Source organism: Dermacentor variabilis, chromosome 5 (assembly GCF_050947875.1).
Source record: "Dermacentor variabilis isolate Ectoservices chromosome 5, ASM5094787v1, whole genome shotgun sequence".
Lineage (NCBI taxonomy): Eukaryota > Metazoa > Arthropoda > Arachnida > Ixodida > Ixodidae > Dermacentor > Dermacentor variabilis.
Window position 1 is genome coordinate 68,515,143 of NC_134572.1, and position 25,682 is coordinate 68,540,824.

The 25,682-nt window shown below is 51.2% G+C and overlaps 2 protein-coding genes across 5 annotated transcripts in view; one reads left to right on the top strand and one right to left on the bottom strand.

Moving 5' to 3' along the window:
* Atpalpha (sodium/potassium-transporting ATPase subunit alpha) overlaps positions 1 to 25,682 on the bottom strand; it is a 158,842-nt gene that overhangs the window by 121,515 nt on the left and 11,645 nt on the right. The window lies entirely within an intron of this gene.
* The window catches only part of LOC142582750 (uncharacterized), a 140,407-nt gene that overhangs the window by 61,441 nt on the left and 53,284 nt on the right, over positions 1 to 25,682 (top strand). For 3 of the 4 annotated variants that reach the window (XR_012828476.1, XM_075692767.1, XM_075692768.1), the window contains exon 2: positions 17,332 to 17,554. The exons of the other annotated variant lie outside the window; for it this stretch is intronic. Coding sequence is in view for 2 of the 3 variants with exons in the window: in XM_075692767.1 (XP_075548882.1) it covers positions 17,413 to 17,554 (142 nt within the window). In the remaining variant the exon portion in view is untranslated. The remainder of the gene's footprint in view (positions 1 to 17,331; positions 17,555 to 25,682) is intronic. 4 annotated transcript variants of the gene reach the window in all.

Below are 25,682 nucleotides of genomic sequence, written 5' to 3' on the forward strand. Positions count from 1 at the left end.
TATATATATATATATATATATATATATATATATATATATATATATATATATATATATTGCTATACGCACAGCACCACGGCACCACACCTCGGTTCGAGAAAGGGAGAGAGCTCGCTCGCACTTTCTCAAGACACACGCAATGCCGCACGTGGGCCCATCAACACTGCTGGGGCGCCTCTATCTATCCTGCTCGCGAACGAGCCGACCGGAGCGGCAGTCCGGATCAAACCGGCTCGAGCGAGACCTCGGCGACTGCCGACGCGCCGGCAAACACTGCGCCTATATGTGTACCCTCTCCGACGCGCGGCATCGCGCACATAACGCAACGCTGTATATGCTTTCTCCGACGGCGGAAAGGCGCCGGTCGAACGAGGATCGGTAACCATTATGGATCTGTGCGATGACCGGGGCGTCGATGAGCATCGGGTGAGGTTGCGCAGCTTTTATTGACAAGACAGCGGTCGAGCGGTCGCCCGTTGCGCTGGCTCCGTCGTAGGCACGCGGTTCCGACTCGCGAACGACCTGTGGTATGTACTCGCGGTGGGTGTGCGGGCGTCGTGACGCGAATCTAAAAGCAGCAGGCCACCCCGGCACCAAGACTGCGGGCTCTGCGTGGACGATGGATTCCAGCGAATGCCCCTGCGCAGAATCTGGCCCGCGCCTGTATGCCATACTTAAATAGCAAGACGGGCGAGTTTCTTAGAATTCGTTTTGAACGCTTACCAAAGCGCAAACGAACAAGGGCAAATAAAAGTTTGCGCTATGATAAACGTTGAAAATAAATGCTTACCAACGCTCCCACCTTGCCATCTTGCTTCAGCGTGTTTCTACAGTAAACCTGGCTCGTCAGCGCATGTCTTTTCTTGAACTCTCTTCCTTCTTTCTTGGTGCGGAGGGGAGAAGGGTGCGGGTAATGTCGCTCTTCGATTGCGCTGTGTTACGTAATAACAGAACACAGCGTTCAGGCCCGTATGGAACATGAAGCCTACATAAAGCTCAATTGGGCTGTCTTGATAGTGCTAGTTCAGTGCGTTTTCCTGCCAGACTTCGATGTTCTAGCTCCTTACACAAGCCTGGGTTCGCTAGAATGACATCGCTAAATGGGTGTCTTAATTGTTCGCGTTAAGTAGGACGCCAGCTGCACCCCTCGTCTCTAAGTGTACTGATCACTGAGCGATATGTCGTTCCTGCGGCACGTTAGAGTGCAGAAGCCTGAGATGTGGGTCAGAATTCGACAGCTGCAGAACAGAAACCATATGCGACCAGCCTGAGCGAAACAGGGAATAGCAGCCCCGACCACTTTTTTCCACGCGTCACGTAAATCCCATCGTTTAGGTTCTGGATATACCTATAACGCGGGTGAGATACGCAGACAATCATTTTTTTACCTGTAATTACACGCTGTACAGCAACAGCAGGGCGCAATGTAGCGCCTGTAACTCGTCTAATACGCTTCAATAGAGGCATGTTCATCTTAGTATAAAGCTGCCTCTCTGCTGATAAAAGAAAAACCAACAAAAAAGAAAAAAAAAGGCGGGGGGGGGGGGGTTGCATCGGCATGACCCGCGTAATTTCAGCACATTACGGAGTCTCGCGTTCGCGCGAAAGCTTATGAAGAAAATTTTCTCCCAGGCGGCGCGAGCAGAAATTTCCGCGAAGCATGCACCGCCGTCGGGGTTTTTGCCAGGGCCAATCTTTACAGGCGCTTACAGCGAGCGAAGGGGGCAAAATTAATGACAAGAACCTACCCCGTTCCCACCGGTAAGGTGGTCTTCCGCACGCGCTGTATCGACTGCCTCGCAGGCGCCGCGCACGGATGGGGGCCGGGATACGGGGGAAGGAAGGAAAGGCCTTCGGAAGATGCGCGGTCGTCGTCTGACAGGCGTTGCCCACTTGGGCAACCTAACATTACCTACTATAAATTCAGACTCGGACGGCCCCAAGCGAAGCCGAGCGATAAATAAAAGCCACGCCCGCGGCCCCAGCTCGACCCGCTGGTTAAGTAATACTGCGGTGTAAAAAAGAAAAGAAAAACGTTTTCACGCACTTTGACTTTGCTAACTTCTCGGAAGAACAGTCAAGAGGGGGAGAACTGAGCGTGCGCCACTCTGGGCGCCACACGATTTTTGCAAAGTGATCAACGGGTTACAGGCTCCGCAAGAAAGGCGCGCGCGCGCTGCGTGAAAGCTCGTAAAGACATAAGTTGTGGCGAAGTCCCACTACCGAAACGCTGGCTGGAGAGACATTCCCTATTCAGTCAAGTCGGGTTTACATTTCTCCTGGGAACCCCCCGTCTCGTTTGGACGTTTTGGGAACTGGCAATATAAACGAAAAGCGTGCACTGTACGAGATTCAACAAGCACGCGATCAAGAAGGACGATGCCGCCGATATAGCGCGTTCGGTAAATAGCGGCTACGCTTCGAGCGCCAGTTTCGTTCTATCAATACGGAGCCAGCGAAACTTCCACTTTAACGGTCCCTTCGTTATAGACGTCGCGCCCCATACCGCCATTTAAAACACAAGACAAGCGAACCGCTACAAAGGTAATTTCGTAACAGATACGTCCTTTCGTGACGCCTTCCTAATTGAGGAGTTTGTATGAGGCGTCGCGTGAGAGTTAGAGCGCGACAGCTGGGAAATATACAGCGACTTATTTGCTCCAACAAAGCGGACACGAACGCGTTCAGCGAAATCATGGATTATTAATCATGTGCTTGAAGCGGCGCTACCGGTAATTAGCTTATCATCAGCCTGCTTCTCTACACACTCGTCGGACTTGACAAGGAAAAAGAAAAGACGTCTCTTGAGCTGCTCTACCAGCCCTTTCTGACTTAACCAATTATGTTGCTCCTTTGTAACATCAATGAAGATTGATTCCGGTGGCCGAATAAAGTGAGGTAAGCTTGCGAAGCGCGCCCACTGCATCTTAACGCCAAGAAGTTGAGATGGCGCCATGGGTAAGCGGTAGAACAAAGTGTCAGAAACTTGTATCTCACATCTGCGCAATCTTGTAGCAGACTGCACACTTCAAACAGCGAATAGCCTACTCTCGCATTTATTCCATCGCACACTTTTGCGATAATCGTAACTCGCTAAAAACTGACACTGAAATCGCGACGTCGAACTGCGACTTGAGCGAATTTCTGTGTGATAGCTAGCGCTTCTGCTGGAGCACGATTCCAAATAGCAGGCATGGGCCTCTGGGATCTCTGGCGTGACGCAATACGCCGTATCCGAGAACTTGAGGGTAATTTTAGGGTAATTTCGATGGTAATTCGCGTGCTTCTTTACGAGTTGCGGGATTGGCCTCACGGCAGAATGCTTGTCTCCCACTCGGCCGTTTCGAATTCCATTTCCGGAGGAGGGTACCTTTAGCGTGTATGTTGCTAGTCACACGGTGCTACGCTGTTAGTCACAATTCAAAAAGCCAGGTCGCGTAAAATAGTTATTCGCTTTTAAATTTTAAGCAGTGCTGATGAAACTTTGTTTAATGAAAAAGCACCTTCAACGAAACAGGCACGCCATTAAACACGAAGCCGGCCTGCTCGTTCCCCTTCAACCGACACTGACTGCGAGCAAGGGCACCTAGACACTGCTCAGTAGATACAGATAACTTTTAACAGCACCAACAGCCCCAGCGATAGCCAGGCATTCGGAACAGAAAAAGAAAAAAGGGAGAGAAACCTGGCGTGGTAAAAGCACCGACACTGTACCACTGTAATCTGGACGAGAAGCAAGGTTATGCGACACAGCTGATAATAAGCACGTTTACACTTGGACATAAACAAGGAAACGTCCGTGCACTGGTCGGGTTTTACATCCCGAAGGCGCACTTTGTCTGAGAGAGGGGCTCCGTTAATGATTCTGCAGAGCACGGGTTCCTTAAACAGCACTGAAATCTCGAAATTAGGGCGCCTTGGCACGCGCGTAAAATTGACTGCTCTCCTTTTGACATCTTGCGTTGGTCTCCCCTGTACTTTCAAACCCATTGTTTTGGTAGTTTTAGAGCGAAAGTGTACAAACCTCGTCGAGCCGAGTCTCACCGTCGCCGCGAATTTGACCTTTATTTGACCGCAGCTGCCCCGTAACCTTGGCAACGCATCACGAGACTCGCCGCGCCGAGCTCCGGCGCCGCCGCTGGTTTGGCGCATGCGCTCTCCGCAGCTGGGTCGCCGCCTGACCACGTGACTCGTCACGCGCCTGGCTACGAGAAGCGCCGCGCTCGCCTAGTCAGTGCGAGCTTGGCCACGGATGAGGGCGAGGCCGAGCCGTCTTTGAGCGTTGTACGGGAGCGGGAGGCTTTGAGCCGTCATTGCCAAGCGGCGTCTGACCACCCCGCGGATATTGCCCAGCGAGCTGCTTCACTGGAGAGCGTCCAGAATGCAACAGGCGTGGCACCGTCGAGATCAATGTACCGACGGCGTTCGCGCCCTGTCCATTTGTGCTTCGACGATGCGCATGTTCGCGACGTCTCTTCGCATGTCTAGTACTTGCGCTTTCCCTGTCGCACAACAGGCGTCGCACCGTCGAACGATGCGTGTCTACCCAAGCCTAATCACGTCATGTCTAGCCACCGGCCTAGACACAGCCGTCATACCTGGCGTGACAATGATTGCATACCTAAGTATAATAATTACAGCTAAGTCAAAGGTTAACCAAGTGAAACCAAGACTTTGCCAGGCTAAACCAAGCCTTCGCCTAGCATATCCAGGATTAGCTGAGCTAAGCCGCAGCAAATTTTTTCATCTGGCGTTCATTCACTGACTGAATAGGTAGTCATTCATTCACATGATGCGCGCATTACATAAAATAATTTTGCGTCTACACTAACGCTTTCGGTTTTGCGCTCCAGCAGCGCGGCAACGCAGAAGCGCCCGCCCCTTGTAAGAATATCAACTTTGAGGGCGCGCCGACTCGAATGCGCAGCGCGAACCACAGAAACAGACGCGAACATGTACACAAGACCCGAAACCGGTGTCTGTCTCTAATTCGTGTTGCGCTTTCAAGTGGGCGCGTTCTCAAGATTAACATGAATCAACTAGCCCCACGTGTTATTCTGCTTATAAGATGGATGCGACATGCCCAAATTCGGCGACGAACTGCCTCGATCTAACTAAAATCGACGCTCTATTGCCTGAATCAGAATAGGCAAAATACATCTAAAAAAAGAAAAGAAAACGAAACGGTGAGTCAAGCGCGGCGATGTGTATCACCTGACAGCCTGAACCGAAGAAGGGAACACAAGCCAGTGCGCACTGAGTGACACCTTGCGTGAGGACGTCAGAGCGCTAAGTGCGAGGGTCGGCCTTTGCACCGCCGGTTCGTTCACCGCCAGCGCCGTCGGTCGGAGAGCGCGAGCACGCGGCAAGGCGACGCCCCGAGAGCGGACGAGGCGAAAAGAACAAAAGCAAAGAGGAGAGCTGGAACCGGTCCGGGGCCGACGCGAGCGAGCGAATCTGCATAACGGCTGGCTACGCGTCGTTGAGAACGGGAGTCCCCGACCGGCTCGCTTGGCTCGGCTATGGACCGGCACTCCCAAGCGAAACAAACGCGTGAACGCAGACGAAGTCGCAAGCCGAGACGAGACAAGCATGGCGTGGAGGATTACGTCGTAGAGCTTCCATAAAAAATTCCTAGAGGGAACGGTGGCGTTGCGATCGTTCCGCAACCATTGGAGCGATGGTTAGTACACGGTTCGGCATCACATTCGCGCTTGCGCCTTCCAACATTCCTTGTTAAGCTTTATCTTTCCAAATTTTCAAGCACTCGTTTTTCCAAACACAGCAAAGCTATTCATTTGACCGCATGCGTAACCATTGCGAATTGCCGCATTTGTAAGGCAATAGCTTGTTCGCAACAATCATGAAACCACAGCTTCGTAGGCAGCCGGATCCTCGGTACGCAGTTGCTGCTTGCGCTCGGCAGCAGGATCCTGTACTAGTACCCGGGCTGCAGCAGCGGCACGGCGTAGACGAGCTCGTTTCCGGTTCTGCTCGCGGCACTGCTGATCGAAAGTTGCCTGCTCCTAAGGAGCACGTATGACGCATGACCTACCCATTTCGGAGCCGGAGAGAAACGGCTGCGCGCGTGCTCCGCTGCGACGGACAGTGACGACGTCACCACTGGCGCAGCTAATCCAACACCACCTAGATAACACAAGGCATTTTCACTCCGATCCATGACGCCATGTTACCTGGCCCGACTGCTATAGAATCTAATGGGGATGCTCCCAAGTAGGCAACAGTGATTTTGACGTCACCGCGTTCATCACGCCAGCCTTGTTAATGAAAATTTCAGGCCAGGTAGCATGACGTCATGGATCGGAGTAAACAGGCCTTGTGCTATCTAGGTGGCGTTACATAAACACGTGCCTCTCTATTTTCTTTTTTTTTTTTGCGCGTGCGCATGGAGTTGCACCGGAGGAATTTTCGGCGTACAAGCGACTGACGGACGGACGAATCGGCTAGCCATATACAGCTTCGCTGCAAAAAGATGTTCAATCGAAGTTCGTTAATAACCCGATGTTAGCGAACATGTAAATGCCCTATCAGGCGTGTGTTTGCGTGCGCAATCCTATCTTTCGTGAATGGGAACCACGGAACACCAAGATAACGGTACCGTGCGCTCTGAGCCGTGACGTCACGAGGGAGGCCGACAGCCCGCGCATCTTAAATGGAATTGCGATGCTTTGCGAAACAGTTTTAAATGGAAGCGTGTGCCATCCAGACTGCCTAGTAGAAACGCAAGCCTTTTTGCTATCTAAACGCCTTTTTTTATCGTCTGGCACGTCTCTTTATCGGCTGGCGCATGCTGCAGCCGAGACAAGCGAAGGCTAGCTTTCACGGCTCCACACTTGTCCTTTGGAGATAAGGTTGGTAAATAAAAGACCCAGGTGGGTTGCACGCAACGTAACCCGTTCCGCCCGACCACGCTCTAGGAACGTGCACGCGCACGCATTATCCTGGCCAACTTCTAGCAGGAGCGACCACCATTGCGCAGAAGCGGGGTCAAGGAAGCAGAATGCCAGTTGACGACTTCAGCCGCAAAACAGTAACATGATTTTTAATCTGACCAAGACACTCCGTGCCTTGCGAATAAACCAAAGAAAGAAAAAATAGCGGTGGCACTGCACCTATGGGCAACCAGCGCAGAAGCTTCTCGTGCCATCAGCAGCGCCGTAACACAGTCTACAGCGAGCGGTGGACACAGTTTCCAGTAGCACAGCGTAATTTCGTGCCAGCAAATTCACCGATCATCTTGAGACCCTTTTCACGGCTCCTCACATGACAAGGGACCGACGGCGTAGCAGCGCATGCACTCAACGCAACGCGAATGGCCATGGACAGAACTTGGCTGCGCACATCAGGCTCAGCAAACATTGATACAGGCGCGCGTCTGTTATCGTTAAACATGTCGTGCCATCTTCGAAGCTTCCCTACAGGACAGTGTCAGCATATTTTAGTTCCACTCAAACTGTCGTAGCGTCTCCTGGCCAATGTTGCTTCCGCATAGCGGCTGCGTCCGGAATTCTCTATATAACCTGGCTGGTTACCACTAGACAGGTGCGAGTCTCTGCGCGAAGGCTTACTATACGTTATGAGAAAACGGTCATTTCGTTGTTGAATACGACCTTCGTACGCGAATTCCCGCTCGACGCAAACTAATCCTTCTTACAGCCACACATTGAACTATGGCAGAGAAACTACTTCATGAATTTTCTGTTGGAATGCTCCAGATTTCAGGATCACAACTACACGGACCTTTCGATAGTCGATTAATTTCTTTTGGTCTAGCTGCAACCTTGTTTTCTGATACTCGCGCTGCGTACTTCGATAGTTTACATCTCCTCTGTGCTATAAAGGTTTTCTAAAGAAGTGCCCAGCCAGAGATGCTCAATTAATCCGCAGTCTTTCACTGCGCGTGCTTCAACACAGGGGACGAGGATATTCCAGGCAACAGAATTGTGTCATGGAAATCGCTACCATTGTATACTGATGCACAGGCGGTTACAGGAGAAAGGATATGCGAAGAAGCCGACTTCACGGGAAGGATAAGCACGTAGCCTCGAAATACACCGTGATCAACTAAGTTCGGAGCGTCGTATCTTAACAGAGCAGAAATTTATATTTGTCTCTAATCTTAACAGAGCAGAAATTTATATTTGTCTCTAAACACGCGTTCCCTTAACTTCTGCGGCCGACTGTGCGTCCTAAGACGTAATGACAGCAGCCTCTGTAGTGTCACGCGAGCGACGAAACTACGGAACACCGATTTTTATTTTTGCCCGGTTACTTGCTCCGCGACGACGTAATATTAATCACCGCATGGCCATGAAGCCTAACTCCACTGCCGAACACGACCTTCTTAGCTGACTTCGCGAATAACGCAACGTACCTGCTTTTTGTTTCCCTTAATCGCAGATCCGTCTTTGGTAGGCGCCATGTGAGGATAAGGGAGCTCAAGTTGCTATTCGATCCATTCACGAGTCAAGAAGCCGCGCGCGGCATCGCAGAGTCACACGCCGTCTCTCGGACCTTCACACGGTGAAGACACACACGCGCACGACACAGTGCTCCGAAGAAGGCGGCGAGGCAGTGACCGGAGGACGACCACGAGATAGCGGAGGCGCTCGATGAGACGGGCTTCAGCCGCGACCTTGGGATGCGCAAGGTTCGTCGGCGTCCGAGAGGACAGTAGCCATTTCGCGGCCAATGCAGAACACGCTGGTTTACGCACAGGACAAGAGCAACCTACGTAAGCACTGGCCAGGAGCGGAGAAACAACGCTCCATGAAAGTGGCGCGTGTAGACTTCGTCTTTGTTTCGATAGTATTGCTTCCCTCTTAACTCGTGACTCATACCCATTACGTGGGACTCAACCGAGACTCGGGTGAATAACGCTAACGTACCTATAATTAAGTTCCGCTTGTAAGTTCGCGAAAAAGGATAAATTAGGCGTCATTCAGCATCACAGCTCTGAAAAACCAAAAACAAGAAAATATTTCGCTCTACGGTGTTAATGGCAATGCGTCGTTTCGAAGTTCTGGCTTTTCTCACTCTTTCCCTCCTACATAAATATAAATATAAATAAAACCTGAACTCTGTATTCTGACGAGTCTGAATGTTCGAAATTCCGTCATAATTGGCAGCGCGCCCATCCCCTAAGTTTTTATATCGCTATAAGTGAAGCATCTCTGTCACATACATGCACTCCATGCTGCACTCTATACAGTTGGCTGGTGTTACTCTTAATATGGCCCATACCCACTGTGCGGGAGCGGCCAGGCATCCGATGAAATTAGAAACTTGAGTCAAAAAACAAGTGCCAATGAACAAATTTGACATCAAAGGAAAAGTGCAATTACTTGGAAACTATAGAACATGGCTTGTTTCCTTTTTTGGAATCAATGAAAATTTTCTATAATGTACTGACTTTTCTATAGCCGCCTCTCAAGAGACAGTCGCCTTGCTGTTAGTCGTTCTAAAGCTTAATCGAAGTACAAACTTAACGATTTATTATTTCCCGTGCGAGCGAGAGGAAAATGTCTATGTGCACCTGATAACAAAATAACCAACCGTTAAATCCCTTCCGTCTGCAAGTGCCCTGATGGAACCAAGGAACAGAATACGCAACAGCCCCCCCCCCCCCCCACATCTGTCAAAAAGTAAATAAATTCAGCACTGCAGTACCGAAACTTGCTTTAATTCAAGCACTCGTCTGTTACTTGTTATTAGTACGACACGCAAGCTGTACAACCGAAGAAAAAAAAAAACGAAGTTCAAGGCCACTACAAGATTGCGTACCAGTATTTCCCAGTTATCTACCTCTACATCGATGCGCCATACATTGGAGGCAACAACAGCTATATTTTCCTATTTGGAAACATGCCACAGCGCAATCACTATCAGATGATCATTCGCGAAGGCAGAGCAATTGCCTGCCTTGATCGTCAGGCTGAATTCGACGGATGCTACCACCCGCCACCACCCAATACTTCGCCAATTTAATTCCATCTGACATTACGATCTGATTAATCGCCAGATCTAAGATGTCTGCTCTCAGATGATGGTGGAAATTTCAGTTCGTCAATGGTCGGTACATGGTCGAAAACAAAAGGCTAGAGGCAGAACTGGATGTTTCCCTGCGTTCTCGACAGCTACAATGCAGTCGGCCAGATGTAACTTCCTTCTCTAGCTCTCCCTTTCCTTTATATTTGTTCATTATAACAAACAACTAATCACGACTACTACCTCGGCAGCTAAGCGTCGCAGTTTCATTGGAACGCAGCCAAGGCGTCAACAGACGACTCGCCATACACCAAACGAAACAGTACGACCATCGTGTTCCGTTAAGCGGGTTAGCCGCGGAAAACCTCTTCGACGTGACCGCGTCAGGCCCGACAGCAAACGCCGCGGTCACCAGGGCAGTAAGTGTTGTACACGTGCTCGCAACCGCGCGCTTATTTCGTATATGCGAGAATGCCAGCGAGCTGTGTTCCAAGGACCCGTCTCTCGCGTTGCGTCAGGTGTGTTTGGCTAAAAGAGCAACGGTGCGACTTTATTTTTGACGCCTAATCCGCGTTGTGGCAACGACAGCTACGCGCGGTTGCAGCCACGCCAGCCCAACCACTCGTTACACACCTAAGATGCAACCCTAAATGCCCGCCACTACGGAGGAAAACCCAGCTGCGTGAAACGTCCGTAGAGGACGCCCACGATCCGGGTAAACGCAACAACTACGGAGCATGCCCGTCCAGACCAGTGCCGACTGAACATTCTTCACACACAACACCATGAAACAAGTTCTTGCAGAGGAAAGAGAACATCTTCGTTGTGCAACGCGAAGCGTGGTTATATATTACTTTGGTAGAGATTACTCGGGTCCAAGGCAGCGTCAGCGCTCGTGTTTTGACGATGATCCACGCTTCGCTAAAGGCTCAATGAAACTAACCTGAATCCAGTAACTACAAAACGACTAAATTATAAATAAGACTCCGGCACAAGCTCTGAAGAAGAGTCTCGTCTGCATGTGACAAAGACGCTCGTGCCTGCATACGTCAGTACACGACACCATCCCCTCTCTCTCTCTCTTTCGTCGTCATTTTGTACTTATTAATGGCGATATTAATTCACCTTATTCGCCACTGCTGTCGTTCAAGGCACATTTTCCATCCACTCGTTCTGCCCAAAGGGTTATGGTTACGTCTTATACGCATTTATTTGACACGAATTTCGTATATGCGTTTCTTTACGCCTTTTCCTTTTACACGCATCTTCTCTGTAGCCTACATCCACCTTTTCCTTCTGTGCTCTCTCTTCCCTGCATTCCTTACTTCGGGACGGTTAATGCGCCTCCGTCCTAAGGTGAGACAATTGCGATGCCCAAAGCCACGACTTTCCTTTTGTACCCTTGTTTTACCGAAATACTGCAACACTAATAAAAAAAAAGAAAGAAAGCAGAAACTCACGGCGCACGCGCACCATTTCCAAGAAACAACATCAAGACGAACGAAAGACTAGGCTCAGTAACGAGCAGTGTATACGCTATATAGGGAAGAGCAAACAGGTTCTGCACTTCGCTCCGGGTTACGCTGCGGAGCGGAGACATGCACACACACACACACATAAAAGGTGCTCCGCTCCGCGATGTGCTCGTGCGTTCCGCCTGTTTCAGTCGCTGGCAGGCCGGCAGGCAGCCGGGAAACTCTCCCAGCCCCGGGGCATCGAGAACTGCACGCGTTTTCTTGATCATCGCGCAACCCGATCACGCAACGAGGTGCCACTCTCCTCCCTCGGCCGGTCCGGGTCGGGTCCGCGCTTCATCATCGGGCATTTATAATGAAACTGTAAATGCACAGGAAAAGCGGGGGGAGGGGGGGAAGCAGGACGGACCAGTCGCACAAGACGACGCGCCACTTGTAATCGTCCGGAGGGCAGGCAATGAGGTTTCGTGGAATCGAAAAGGAGGCCCGCTTACTGAGAGTGCCAGAGAGCATCGAGGAGGATGTACAGACGGGAAAATTGTCAAACGACGCGAAGACGAGTGAGGATGAAGGTGATGCGGGTCTAATGTGCCGTAGGTTTTATCCATACCCGTAACTCCGGTCACTTCCTAACGCTATTACATAGACTCATCCATGTTACCATCTTTGCCGGAACCAAAAACGTTTATATATTTATTACATGTCTGGGAAACAGCACAACTTGCATGCTGCCCAAATTATTTATTGCAAGCGTGTACCGCGCTTTCAAGTTGGGAAGGCCTCTAACTTCGGAATGAACGAATGATCAAAACTAGAATCACTGCAGGGGTTTAAATATATGCCGCCAGTCTAGAAGTGTTAAGAACGGTCCCTGTGAGCCGGTAAAATCACATACCCAATTCAACGTGGATTGATTACCGCAGTGGGAGCTTTAGGTGTCAAGTGCAACGCATGAGGCAACCTGTAATGTGCCGTGTACGACAGCCATGAAAGGACACATCAGACAAGGACGACTACGCGTTCTGTCGTCCTTGCCTGGTGTGTCCTTTCGTGGTTGATAGCTGTACTCGGCGCACTACAAAATGAACGAGTACTAACTATTCCAATGTCTCGCTATACGCACGAGGTGTCGGATGAATGCGATACAGCATATCGTACACAAGTGCACGCTCTGTTTCAAGACAACGAGTAATTAAGAAGTTAGAAGCAACACGTCGGCCGTCTTGAAGAATTTAACAACCTGATGGGGTCACGGACACTCCAGGCAACGTGACTCGGTAGGCAGAGGCGAACACGGAGTTCCCGTCACGGTCACTCCGTCCGACAAGGCGCCAATGTCTTGTTTGTCAAACAGCGAAAGTTATTTCTGGCCACGCATTCGATTTTCCGCAGCCATTAGTCTAAACACGGCGACGAGGAAGCACCAGTGGATAGAGTAGCTAGGAGACACTGAAAATGAAGACTGCGTGAAATGGAAAGGAGCGAAAAGTTTCGTACAAGCAACATTCATGGTATCCTGCAGTCAGGAGTTACCGACCGCCTCAAGACCTATGTAACTCAATTAGGAATGAAAGACTATCGAAGGAACATTAGAAGCGACAAGTTCAGCAGGAAACGTCGTCAACCGTACACGCTTTTCGCGGTGCCGAGTCTAGCAAAATCTAGCGAAAGTGATCACATCCCCGAAAGTACCACTTAGCTATATTTACCGACCTACTCCACCGCAGGAATTCGAATAAGAAGCTTTTTGACTATTCGAACTATTGTAATTAGTTCGAAAAGATTCGAACTATTGTTATGATTAGCAAGTGCAATAACTTAGGCTAGCGTCACCAGGCGTTGCCACTAGAGCAGCTGCTATTTGCGCCACGCGCCATTCCTGAATTGCTGTACACACGTGAAACCCTTTACGTTCAAACTCAACACGTTTGGAGCGTGTTCGAAAAAAAAAAAGAAGCGGCGCACGATGCGGAAGGGACCTCGCAAGGCTTCAACCTTCTCGCTGCGTTAATGAAAGGGATCACTTTGTGCTAAGAAGAGGTATAGTGCCCCATCAAAAATATGAAAAAAAGAAAAGGTTACGTTGCCAAGCTAGTACTGCCAGAAAAACTACATTTCCTTGCCTTTTTTTTCTATACCCTTCAATCAGCGCCGTGCGACGCACGGCAGTTTCGAAAGCGCGACTTCGTGGCTCTGCCATGCCTGTGTCGCCAGGGGGGCCATAATCAGCCGTCAAAGCGACAGCGAACGACGCCTTGCATTTCTGCGACCTTTCCGTCGCCGCCGCCGTTCGCAAATCCACGAACCCTTCCCGGTCAGCTGCCGGCGGAGACTACGACGACGGGACGGCGCGAGGAGGCGCAGCAAATGGCTTCCGCAAAACGCTTTCCGTGCGCGCGCGCAACGCCTGGCTCGCCTGCCTACCACCACCACCACCACCGTGCCGCAGTACGAGAGCTGCCTGCTTGCGCGCTCATTACAGGGCGGGCAGAGAGAAAGGGTCGCAAGGGTGCGTCGGGGGCAGTCGGGGCAGGCTCGGTAACGCTGGTCCCTTTCTCGCGCCCTCGCACGCGGAAAAAAACCATTCCGACGGCGGCGTCGACATCTGCCGCCCCGTCGCCCGACGGCCATTAGTTGCTTGCAGTGAAGCCCGAGCTTGCGCGGCTTGGTCATCCCGGCGCGCACCCGAGCGAAGACGTATACTCCCACACTGCAGTACATGCCACCGCACTTCCTGGTCAATAGAACAATGAGACTAATGTCTATATTCGCGACAGTTCAACGTGGAGATGATGTCGTGGTCAATTGTGGTCATTTTGCCTTTCAGATGTGGCATCGACAAAAGCGCCACTGGCGAACACTGGCCACTACAAGCCAACCGGCAGTAAACAGCGGGAAAGGGGGCAAGATCAGACGTGCACTGTCCAGAAACACTGTATTCAGAAGTAAATGTAAGCACGATGGCCTGATAACCTGCAGTTATTTGCTACTCCTGGCGCGCCACGCTTGTCGCGACCCCTGAAGTGCGCCGGCCAAAGCAACGGCTAATCACTATGTTGATTGCCTGATGACCGAACTTACGAAATCACCGGTTAGAAAGTTTCAGTTCGAAGATGCTCAACCGTACAAGCACGCACACTACATTCGCTAACGCTAACTCGTTTGCGTTGCGTACGCCCGCTATACCCTCTATTTCGTTTAGCGTTCAGCGCATACACAGTGACGACCCGCCATTTTTTTGCGTACGCAATGGTATAGCGTACGCTATACTAAAACTGTCTATTAACGATCAGATCGGCAGTAGTAAATGTATTAGGATGGCTATAGCTAGCATGTTTTAGTGCAGCACACTCGATGTCAGGAAACATCGCTCTCACCGGAGGGGAACCATGTCTGCGCGATTTCTACGAGATCTATGCAAGAAAGCCGCTGAAAGTTAAGCGAAAACGACTCGGGCAATTCTCACTTGGCCTGATATCCCAGCGCACACACCCAATCAGCTCGGCACAGCTGCAATGAACTCGTCTCAAATTCGAGAGCGGAGGCGTCCTAAAACTGCCAAGGCGCGATCCTGACTGCACGGTACTTTATATAGAGGCCGGCGCAAGCGCCTAACTAACGCCCGCGTCGGCTATCAAGCAGTCGCCGGCCTTGAAGGAATCCAGGGAGGTCACGCTGAACGCACCGCGGAAACCATCTTCTTCCGCCCCTCCCTCAGGCGTCGTCTCGCCAGCCGTGAAGAACAATGGCCGCAGAGCTGGCGTACTCAACCGAGGCGAGCACTAAGCGGCCACATTGCGCGGCTCGAATGCCGCGGCGACGACGACCGAGACGAGCTGTCGTCACGCGTTTTGCGAAGGGCATCAATTATTCGTGGGAAAGTGATTAACATCAACAGCACTGAACAATCAAAACCGCTGCCGTTGGCGGCGCGAAGCAGCCGCAGCGACAAGCTCGTATGAAAGTGAAAGCCGTCGCGGCCGGGGGTGCTATTCTGGATACCATCAGATTCCGCCATTTTGTAGATTTCGTTAGCTCGTCAACTGTGATTGGGCCACAGCGCTGCTGCATACGGGCTCTCTGATGGCTTAAAACGCTCACATTGCAGACTGACAGTATGACGGAATTTGCCAGCGTCTAGAAAGGCATCCATGGTATTTTTTTCCGCGCTGTGTACGCTAAGGCATAATTCATAACGCCAGAGATTCGCGTCACTCGGTTAAGTGTGAAGTCACGATATCATATAGGCAGCGCGCAATGACCGGCTGCAACGGATACGAAGCATCAGGGTGTTTCTGTTCCAAGCGCATCGGAATCTAAGCGCAGTGCAGTTTGTACACTTCAAACGACCGTCGCGGCGGAGCATAGTGATCACTCGGGAATTCTGCCCCAACGTATACAGTCCCATGCGTCAGTACATTGCGTCAGCCGCAGCTAGAGCCGCTGAAGCAGGCAGGCCCTCATTCAGCCATCGAATATGTAGCGGTTATTAGCGTGGATTTCGTAAACGTCGACAGCACGTGATATTTTGGTAACGTTCAGTAGCTGCAGATTGCAATAACGATGCCAGGGATACGAGAATTGCCCGTTGCAGGACCCTTCTGAACCTGACTGCCATATTACGCTCGATAAGGAGACGGTGCGCAATGCTAGCATGCGCTGCTCAGAACTATGAAGCGATGCACATGTCAGAGAGCGCTCGTATTTCGTTACGGACGCTTTCGCTATGCGATATTTGTGCATACGCGTGCTCCGAACACGTGAAAACTTGCTGTAACAAAAAGAAAAAGAATGTGTGGTGGGGGTGGGGAGGCGGCGGGAACATGAGAAACACTGTACAAGGCTGAAATCTCACAAAGCTGTGACGTCGTCTCTGCCGGTCCAGACAAAACAAACCGCCGCGGCTATGAGCAAGTACACGGCGCCAGACATCAGATAATGCATTGAGTTGCGTAAGTGCGAAGTGGCCTTTCAAGCAAGACTCTCACTCCCATTTCCGTCAGCATGTCACGCGGTCACTCCGCCGTCGCGCTCTCTACTGATAATCTCGAATAAGCGCCAACATCACCAGCGCCAGGCAGTGCGCCGATATACGACGCACGGCAAAACTATCCGAACTGTTTCGAGGCGACAGGGTGGCGGTCGACCTCTGACCAATGCCAAGGTCCCTCGAGCGTGGCCTTATACCCCTTAAAAGCGCAGACATACACACGAACGCCAACGCAAAACCCGAAGGCAGCGAACTTGAGCTCTCTACATTTCCGACCTATCTACATCTTCCAGTCGTTAAACTACTTCTTGAGCGCCCGACAACATATGATCTGTCCGTGCTTCTAGGGCACGTGAACTGTCAGAATCCTCGGCTTTTCTCTCCCTCCTCCGATCCACGCCCTACCCCCTCTCTCTCTCCCTCCCCACTTAGGGGGTAACCACTGGGCATGAGTGCAACTTGGACGTCCTGCCGTTAGCAACCACGGAGCCGATCTGTGACTGGGGACGAGCGCTTCTTCGTCGTCTTCTGCCTTTCCGAAATTTTCTGGAACAAGGACGCAACGCTACAGAAAAAAAATAAAGAACGAAGCGCAGGCACACGGCAGCGCCCGCCTTGCACGTGTGCTCGTTGTGCGCGTGTTTCCCCACGCTCGTGTCCTCTTAGCACCGGCAATGGTACGAACTTGTCCCGTTACTAGCTTGCCCGACTCGTGCAAGCTAGGCGTGCTCGTTCCTCTCGAAACCGTGCGTGACGTCTGCTTTGCGGTCGGCTGGAACCGGCCTGTGCCGCATTGAGCCGCAACGACGATGACTTTTCGAGAAGAGCTATACGTTGTTTTTTTTTCTTCTCCCTCAGGTCTTCCGCGTCCATTCAAGCCTGCACACAACACTGCGACCTCACTAAGAAAACAAGAAAGAGCGAGAATGTCTTGAAGGCATGGATAACGGCGGTACCATCGTGTGCAGCCAAAACCAACGAGCGATTCTCCCGCTTCAAAGAACCAGGCAACAGATAAGCGAGTTGAAGCTGTCGTCAAACAACGCAGACAGGGGGTCAAGCGTTGGGTCTGCGAGCACAGGTAAAGCGGTTTGCCAATATACCAGAATGGCGGGAAAGGCAAGGAGGCGGGTGGTGGCGCCACCTCGCGCTAGCGCCACCGCTCGCGAGAGTGCTTATGGAGCACTTACAAGTGTTCCTGCTAACTCGCGTCTTGTAACCTCTGTGTTGCACCGGGACGTTGAACTCAATCATCCATTGTTCAACCGCGCTCACCCCTTCGAAAGCGCCAATGGCTAATACCATTGCGGGATCTGATGATTGCGTGAAGACAGGTGCAGCTCCTCAGCGCTCCCGTTGGATCAATGGAAAGCGCTAAGCTCGTTCAAAAACGTGCGCTTTCTCTTTACTGACGTGCTGAATCACCGCGACCCTGTGTCAGCGGTGGCGGCTGAATGTGCTTGTTGACCGTTCAACCTAATTTCGGCTTGTGCTAACTGCTACTCTGCATAGGTAGGCAGGGACGTACAGAATTAACGAGGTGCTCGGCATCCAACGGCGAAGAATGGAAGCAATCATTAGCGTTTCTTTCAGTGTCAAAATCACCGATCTAAAAAAAAAAGGGGGGGGGGGTGAGAAATTTGTGAACATTAAGACGTACACCGAAAAAAAAAATAAGTGGGTGGTTTTAACGATCGATCTCGCTCATATTATTTGTGCGTGCATCACAATTCCGATCCCCCCCTCCCCGCCAAAAAAATATAAAGATAACCACATGAGAAAATTACAAACCCGAAACGAGTAAAAAGAAGAACCGGATGCAGCTTCTGCTCGTGCGCTCCGCTTTCATCGCGCAATCTTTGCACGAGGATAAAAAAAAAAAAACGAAACGCAAACGGACAGCGCCGAAAGATACAGCCGCAAGTTTATACGCGAACAAACGATAAAAAAAACGAACGGCACGTATGTATGAGGCGTCTCGTTGAAAGAGTAACCCGCAAACGCAACTGTAGGTCTTTTCTCGGGCCGTCTCGAGTCGTAAAACGATAAAGGCGCCGCAACGCTGCATCTCTCTCGACGCGACCGTCTTCCGTCGGCCGGCATGCTATCTGAAACCAAGGAGCGAAACGCTCTCGTTGCGGGCGTCAAGGAGAAAAAATAAATACAAACTAGAAACGGTATGCGAGGAAAACGGCCGGCGGATTCCACACTAAAACGGCCACTCGGTGTTTCTCCACCACCGACGCCGCCACACTCCGCGCCCGGGACCACGCGCAAGGTATTGCGCGAACCCGCAAATCTCACGAAATTTTCCCCTCCTCCGTTTCAGACTGGGGCGACAATGTTTGAAGCTACGAGAAACTTCGCTGCTCCCGCGAACTTATAACCACATGGTTTTATCCCTGCCTAGTATTTTTCTTGCATGGCGTGCTTGTCTAGTCTGGTATACATTGTATAGTACAGGAAGATTCATTACTATTATGTTCTTATACGCTGTCACATTATAATGTACATTTGTGTGCTTACTTAACGAATGTACACTTGACGAATGTACGTTTGTCTACATGATGTTTCTTGGACAAATGTGCACTGCACAAAAGTAGTATAAATAATTTTCCTACAGAAATTAAAGATTGTCACTGGTAGTATTTCGGACAGGGAGTTGATGCGTCTCATCCCTGTATAAGCAAATTCCAGTAAGCATTTCTGTGTGGCATTAATGAGCATTGCTTCGACTATGCTTGGGACCACAGAGTATTTATTTATTTATTTATTTATTTGCGGACATTTACGAACGAGTACTTGCTGCCCAGACAGCCGCCTCAATGACTCGAACAGCCCTAAATGTCACTGCGTGGACAGGGTTACAATTCAAGCTCACAAGGACGACCACGGTGTCTAGCATGGACACGTGGACCTTTTTCCTTTTCGGCAATTGCCGGCTTCATACTCGCGAAGTTTTCATTGCTTTGAACGATAAATTATGCCGCGCGCTCTCTCGCCGCGCACAGTATCCTGCAAGCGGCAGAGGCACGTGCCGATGTTAGGCAAACGGCGCCATTTGCACCCTCGCAGAACGTTTTGAGTTGAATCTTAATGAGATTCCAAGAAGAAGCATGGCGTACCATGTCGCTTGGTCTTCCTTTCACACGGTGGCAAAAAGCAGCTAAAATTAAGCGAAGCACGAAATAGAATATCCTAGCATGCTGACTGAGCCAACAACGTTCATCAGTATCGGATAGCAATTCGATGAACCGGAGCAACGTGCATCAGACAGGCTGGCCGACGTTTCGTTAGCTGGACCTACTTGTGAAAGGCGACCTTGTCATCCTTCGTGGGTTCGTTCTCGCCACTAACACAAAGGTAACCCACCAAGGATGACAAGGCTGCCTTTGACAAAGATAGGTCCGGCTATCGAAATGTCGTACAGCGTGTTTTAGGCACTTTACCCCGGTTCATCCAACTTTCATTCCACAGTGGGATTCCACCTGTCGGGCCCCCACCCTGACTTTTGATTAACGTTTAGGAGTAGCATGTCTTTCGTGTTTTCTGCTGTTGTACACATTGCAAATGTAAGAGCACTTCGTTCTTTTTACAGCGAAGCTGTATATGGCTAGCCGATTCGTCCGTCTGTCGCCTGTACGCCGAAAACTCCTCCGGCGCAACCCTATGCGCATGCGCGGAAGAAAAGGCGCGCTCGAGTGGCTGCGCCAGTAGTGACGTCGTTGCTCTCCGTCGCCGCCGAGCGCGCGCGCAGCTGTTTCTCTCCCGCTCCGAAATGGGTACTCCACGCGTCATACGTACTACTGAGGAGCAGGCAGCTTTCGATCAGCAACGCCGCGAGCAGAACCGGGAACGACCTCGTCTACGCCGTGCCGATGCTGCAGCCCGCGCACAAGAACAGCCTCGCACATCCGAGCGCAAGCAGCAACTGCGTACCGAGGATCCGCCAGCCTACCAAGCCCTAATTTAATGAACCGTCGGGATTAACCTAGTGATAAACACCGGGGCCGCACGTTTTAGCTTCATTGGTTAACCATCTGTACGGAGTGCTTGGGCAGTGATTTTTCTTCCTTTTCTGTATTCATGTACTGCCCGTACCGTATGCAATGCCCCTACACTGCGAGGATAACAAAGCAAGCGTAGGGTGTGACGCTCTAGTGAAGCATAACAGCACCGAGGAATCGCAGCGACCAAGCTGTTGCCAAACGACGCGAGCCACGTTTCGCTACTCCTTCCTCTCTGATTACTTCGGGACTCAGCTCATGTTGAAGTTACGAACGCCGCAGTCACAGAAACTGAGTCATTTCGTGGCGTCACAAACGAAGATGAAATTAGGATGGAAGGGATGCGCATGAGGTGAGGGGCATCAAGCCGCGTGTATTCTGCACTGAAAGCGGTTACACCTGCACAGCTCTGTTACGACGGATAATTGTGTTTGTAAGTCCAAACGCTGGAGGGACCGTGCGCTGGCTGGACGAACACTGGTACCGTTATCCCCTTTTCCTGTTTAGTTACACTTCGCGGCAGCACTAGCAATGAAATGCCAACAGTAGCTCAGTAGTTCTTTACATATAGCTTGTAGCCGCGTGGGCTGCAGCGAATAGGGACTAACCGGCACTAGCCTGTTGCAAGAGACACGCGGGCGCCTAGCGGGAAGTTTTTTTTTTTTTTAACTCCCGCGCCCCACAAGATTTTGTGGACGACTGTACGCGCGCGATTTTCTTTTCTACATTGAGTCACTACACACGCCGGCGCGCGCGCGTTGAATCTCGTCACCCTGAGTGGGGGATGGCAGAGGACAGCAGTCACGGACCAGCGGAGACGGGCTGCCAGGTAGGGTTAGAATGCGAGAGACCGCGGGGGAAGACGAGCTTGACCGCACTGAACCGTAGTGCTACGCGCTACTGGTGGCACTGGTACATTCGAGTACGCACAAACGGCACGCTTGGGTAGAACGAGAGACGGAGTGTGCCGAGAAAGAGATGGAGCACCCCCATGGCGACGGATGCCCACGCTGCACCGACGACAGGGCCCTGCAGAAATGTGGCTTGGGTATCACGAAGACCCCCGCGGCCCCTTCATCCTCCAACAACTGGAGTTCTGAGTGGCGTACGGTCTTGTAAAGCGGCGGAGTAGAAAAAATTTAAAGAAAAAGGAAGAAATACCAAACGAAAGCAGCGCCTTAGCGACCCCCCACTCCCGCCCCCGCCCTAATTCCCTTTCTCCAAGCAGAAGCCAGTCAAGAATGGCGACGAGGATGAACAGCGGGGGAAAAGAACGGGAGCCTTGTCCAAACGACACTGGCGTATCCCGTTACTACACGGCCTGTCGTCACACTAAGTGACGTCAAGTGTGGTGTACATTCACAATGGAGAGGAGAATCGTCGAACTATATATATACGTCGTATGGCGGTCGATGACGTTCGTAGGAAGAATGCACGGAAAGATTCCGCTGACCGACAATATGCGCCGGCATTTGTTCGCAGGGGCGTGCTCCCCCCCCCCCCCCCGTAACGCTGGGCCATAGGCGCACGCACCTGACGTCAGACAAAGTGACGTTCAATACGCTATTAAAGCACGCAGCAAAAAGCTGCATTCTTCCCTAACGGCCAAGTTACGTTGCGCGCAAATAGGACTATCTGCATTATTGGGCTAGCAGCTCCGCCGACCCCGGTGGCGGCAGATTCACCTTATTAATCCAGTGTTACCTGTGCCACTTTGAATTGCTGACTCACTTCTCGTCATTGGATGTCACACTCCTCTTGCGCAATGAACTTTCCATTTTTGATCGAAGTGCCCTCTCGCGTTCAGCGTCATAATGATACGACTGCCGTGGTGATCAGCTAGTGGCTTAAGTCTGCGGAAACAAGGGCAGGCATAATGTAAATATTTATTCTGCTTGATTCTATTTCGTATCATTCACAGTTCTGAACCGGCCGATCGCGGTGATGACGTGGTCGGAGTGCGCATGGAAGAAGCGCGGAAATGGAATAGTATCGTTACATTATCCTGGCCAAGGTTTCGTTGCATGAGAGAGAGAGAGAGAGAGAAAATCTGGTGGGAAAGGCAAGGAGGTTAACAGAAAGATATTCTGGTTTGCTATCCTGCACTGGGGAAAGGGGAAGGAGAAAAAGATGTGATGTCAACGGTCCAGCATTAGCGCAATGTTTTCGCGCGTCTGCTTTCAATACTTCCTGAACGCTGGGTTAGTTTGGTTAATGGTACTGCGAAACATGGTTACTGCATCGCTAAGGAAGACGAAGACAAATGCGAAATGTCCAGGACGGGTGCAGGTAGTCCGGACACCGTCAAATTCAGCCATATTGTCAAATGCTGTAACAGCGGCATTCTGAGCCAATCAGAGACGCCGTAGCAGCCCTCGAGACCAATCAGGGCAGACAAGATGGCGAATTTGATAGCATGGAGGAGTTTGGCGTTCTCCAGAAAGGCAACATTGTGCTCGTTGTTGCTGCCTTTTCAGTACAGCCCGTACCTACGAGGAATTTCGTGTTTAAGTTTTCGTCTTTCTTAGCGCTGTAAGAGTATAATGAGCCTTTAAATGTGGCGGCATGGTGACGAGTATGCTTACTAAAAAAATTAAATCATGTGGTTTTATGGGTCAAAATTACCCTGACCTGATTATAAGGCACGCGGTAGTGGGGATTCCGGATTAATTTTGGCCACCTGGGGTTGTTTAACGTGCACCGAAATCGAAGTACATGGTAGTTTTTACATTTCGGCCACGTCGAAATGCGGCCGCCGTTGCCGGAATTTGATCCCGCGACCTCGTGCTTAGCAGCGCAACACCAAAGCCACTAAGCAACAACGCCGGGCAGACGAGTCTGCTACAAAAGTGGTTGTGCGACAAGAGATTCCTGTCAATGTCCGAGCTCAAGTAATCCGACAACATAAAAAAAGGGCAATACGGGACACAACTTGGGATAAGAAAGCCTGTTGGCTAGTGGTTAGAGCCAGGCAGCGTGGTTAATTAGCGCTAAATAGACTAGTTCTGGATGAGTAGCGCATGGATGTCTGTTACTCCGGTCCTGTGCAGCCGCATGCTCTCAACCTCTACGCTGTTTTAGCGCGCGCGGGCCATTAAGAGATGCACGGTCGTGTCGATGGCAGGCGCACTATCATCCCCCTCTCCTTTAAACGAGCCTGTGGCAAGGACCCGCATTAATATGCGACGCGAGAAGCGCCCGCTTGAAGGATCTTTGAAGTTACCAACAGTTCTCACGCAAATGCGTTCCTCGAAGGTTCCTCGAAGGGCGCAGGTTGCCAGAAGTGGTGACACCCGGTGAATAATGTGGCGCGAGACCACGCCCGCTGCGTGCGAGTTTGCTGAACACGAAGAAATCCTCGATTATAATTTTCTTTCGACACAGTGTGATTAAGAAACCGTCACTTCAGGGACTGCAAGCCGACTGCAGCCAAGCTCTGATCTCATTTGTGCTATTTTTCGCTCCCTTTCAGGTTATTCGGGACACGACTGTTCGCCAGAACCGACCGATCGACAGCTCAGCTTGAGACGTTAGTTGCAACAGCATAAAACGCTTTAAAATGTAGCCGCTAAACTGGATTTTTTTTTTCACGTTCTGTAAAAAGTGCCAGTTATTAGGGGGAAACTGCGAGCGTAAGACGCCAATTTGAAGCACGATGATTACATGCATTGCTTGTCCTTTACGTACAAAGAAGGAAGGGGGGGAAGAAGCAAAAATAAAGTAGTTTCGTATTGAATGGAGGCTTTGCGCGTGTAAAATTTACAGCATTTTCACAGTGGTGAATGAAACAAAGCTCCGAAGTAAAAATAATTGCGTGACCAATGCTAAAACACGCGACCTCTGAAATGTGCGCGGCAGGTTTCCGGCATGCAGAACGAACAGACTAGGATGAGGAGGAGTGGGGGGTGGGTTATGTTAGGCAGTTAGGGTATGCGAGTGGGAACGTTTAAGCCAAAAGCGCCGCGGCAACACATTAAAAACATCACTACAGCGTGCGCACAGCGCGGCGACGACGACGCGCCGAAAATACGTCGGAAATGCGTTCCATGTAGTTGCGGCGTTCCATGTAGTTACGCTTCCACGCCGCGAGCTGACACACACACACAGGCTGCCCTGCTGGGCTGACTGCCCCGAGGGCATGCCGCGGAACGAGACGCCACTGCTGCCGCCGCCGTCGTCGTCGTCGCCGCCGCCGCCCGACGTCGTCAGTATGCAGCTCGGCGAACGACTTCTCCGTGGGGAACGAGCGGGCCTCACGCTAGAAAACGCTCAAGGACTCCTGGGACCACCGCGCACTTCTGTGCGGGCTCTTTCTCGCCACGTGGTCCCTGCAACGTTATCACCGGGCGGCTTCTCCCTCGCTTATAGAAGGGCGGAATGCACGGCTTGAGTACACGGGTGGAACCTGTGCGAGGAAGGCCTGCCTGCACTGCGCCACGTGGTCCCCTGTGCGCGGTTTCGCAACAGCGTGCCGACGGATTGTCGTTCCGGGTGTACTCGGCGCCTCCCTCGACGGCTGCACTGCGTGCCGCCGGTGCATACGGAATACGTTTGGGGAATCATTCCGCGCGCTGAGTGCTCCCCCCCCCCCCCTTCGAAACGTCGAACGCACGATCTCTGTGCGCCCAACTCTCATGCCCAAGTCTGTGGCTAGATGTAGGCGTCCGTTGACGTATACACGACAGTTACGGCATTATCGCGTTGATCTGTAACATACAGACAATACATTCGTCATTTTGGACCAGCTATGAGCCGCTGACAGAAGGTGTTCGTGGCTGTGACCCTCCTGTAACGAAAAATGGACGAAAATGTGGAATCGCTGCGGCTTTCAGATCATGCGCTCAAGCAAAGCGACTGCACGACCGAAGTGTTATAGCTGTACTAAATTTGCTTCATTATAGTCAACTGGTGGGGCCCGGCAGGGGAACAATGAGTCAGTTGTAGAATGTGCACGTGGGACAAGACATCATCTATACCGCCCTTCAGTTGTATTCGGCCTAGCCTTGACTGTTCAGCGTGATTCTGCGTAGCTCAACCTTGACTATTCGTCAAGTTTCTAGTTTACTCTAATTTCGCTCATACAGCTAGAGAATCCGTTCCCCGGTCGGTCTAATGTACCGCAGACGGACTAATACACACTGCCGTGCTAATCTTTAGCATGCGTTCAAATCGGTGCCTCCAACACGACGCGCTAATCGAAGC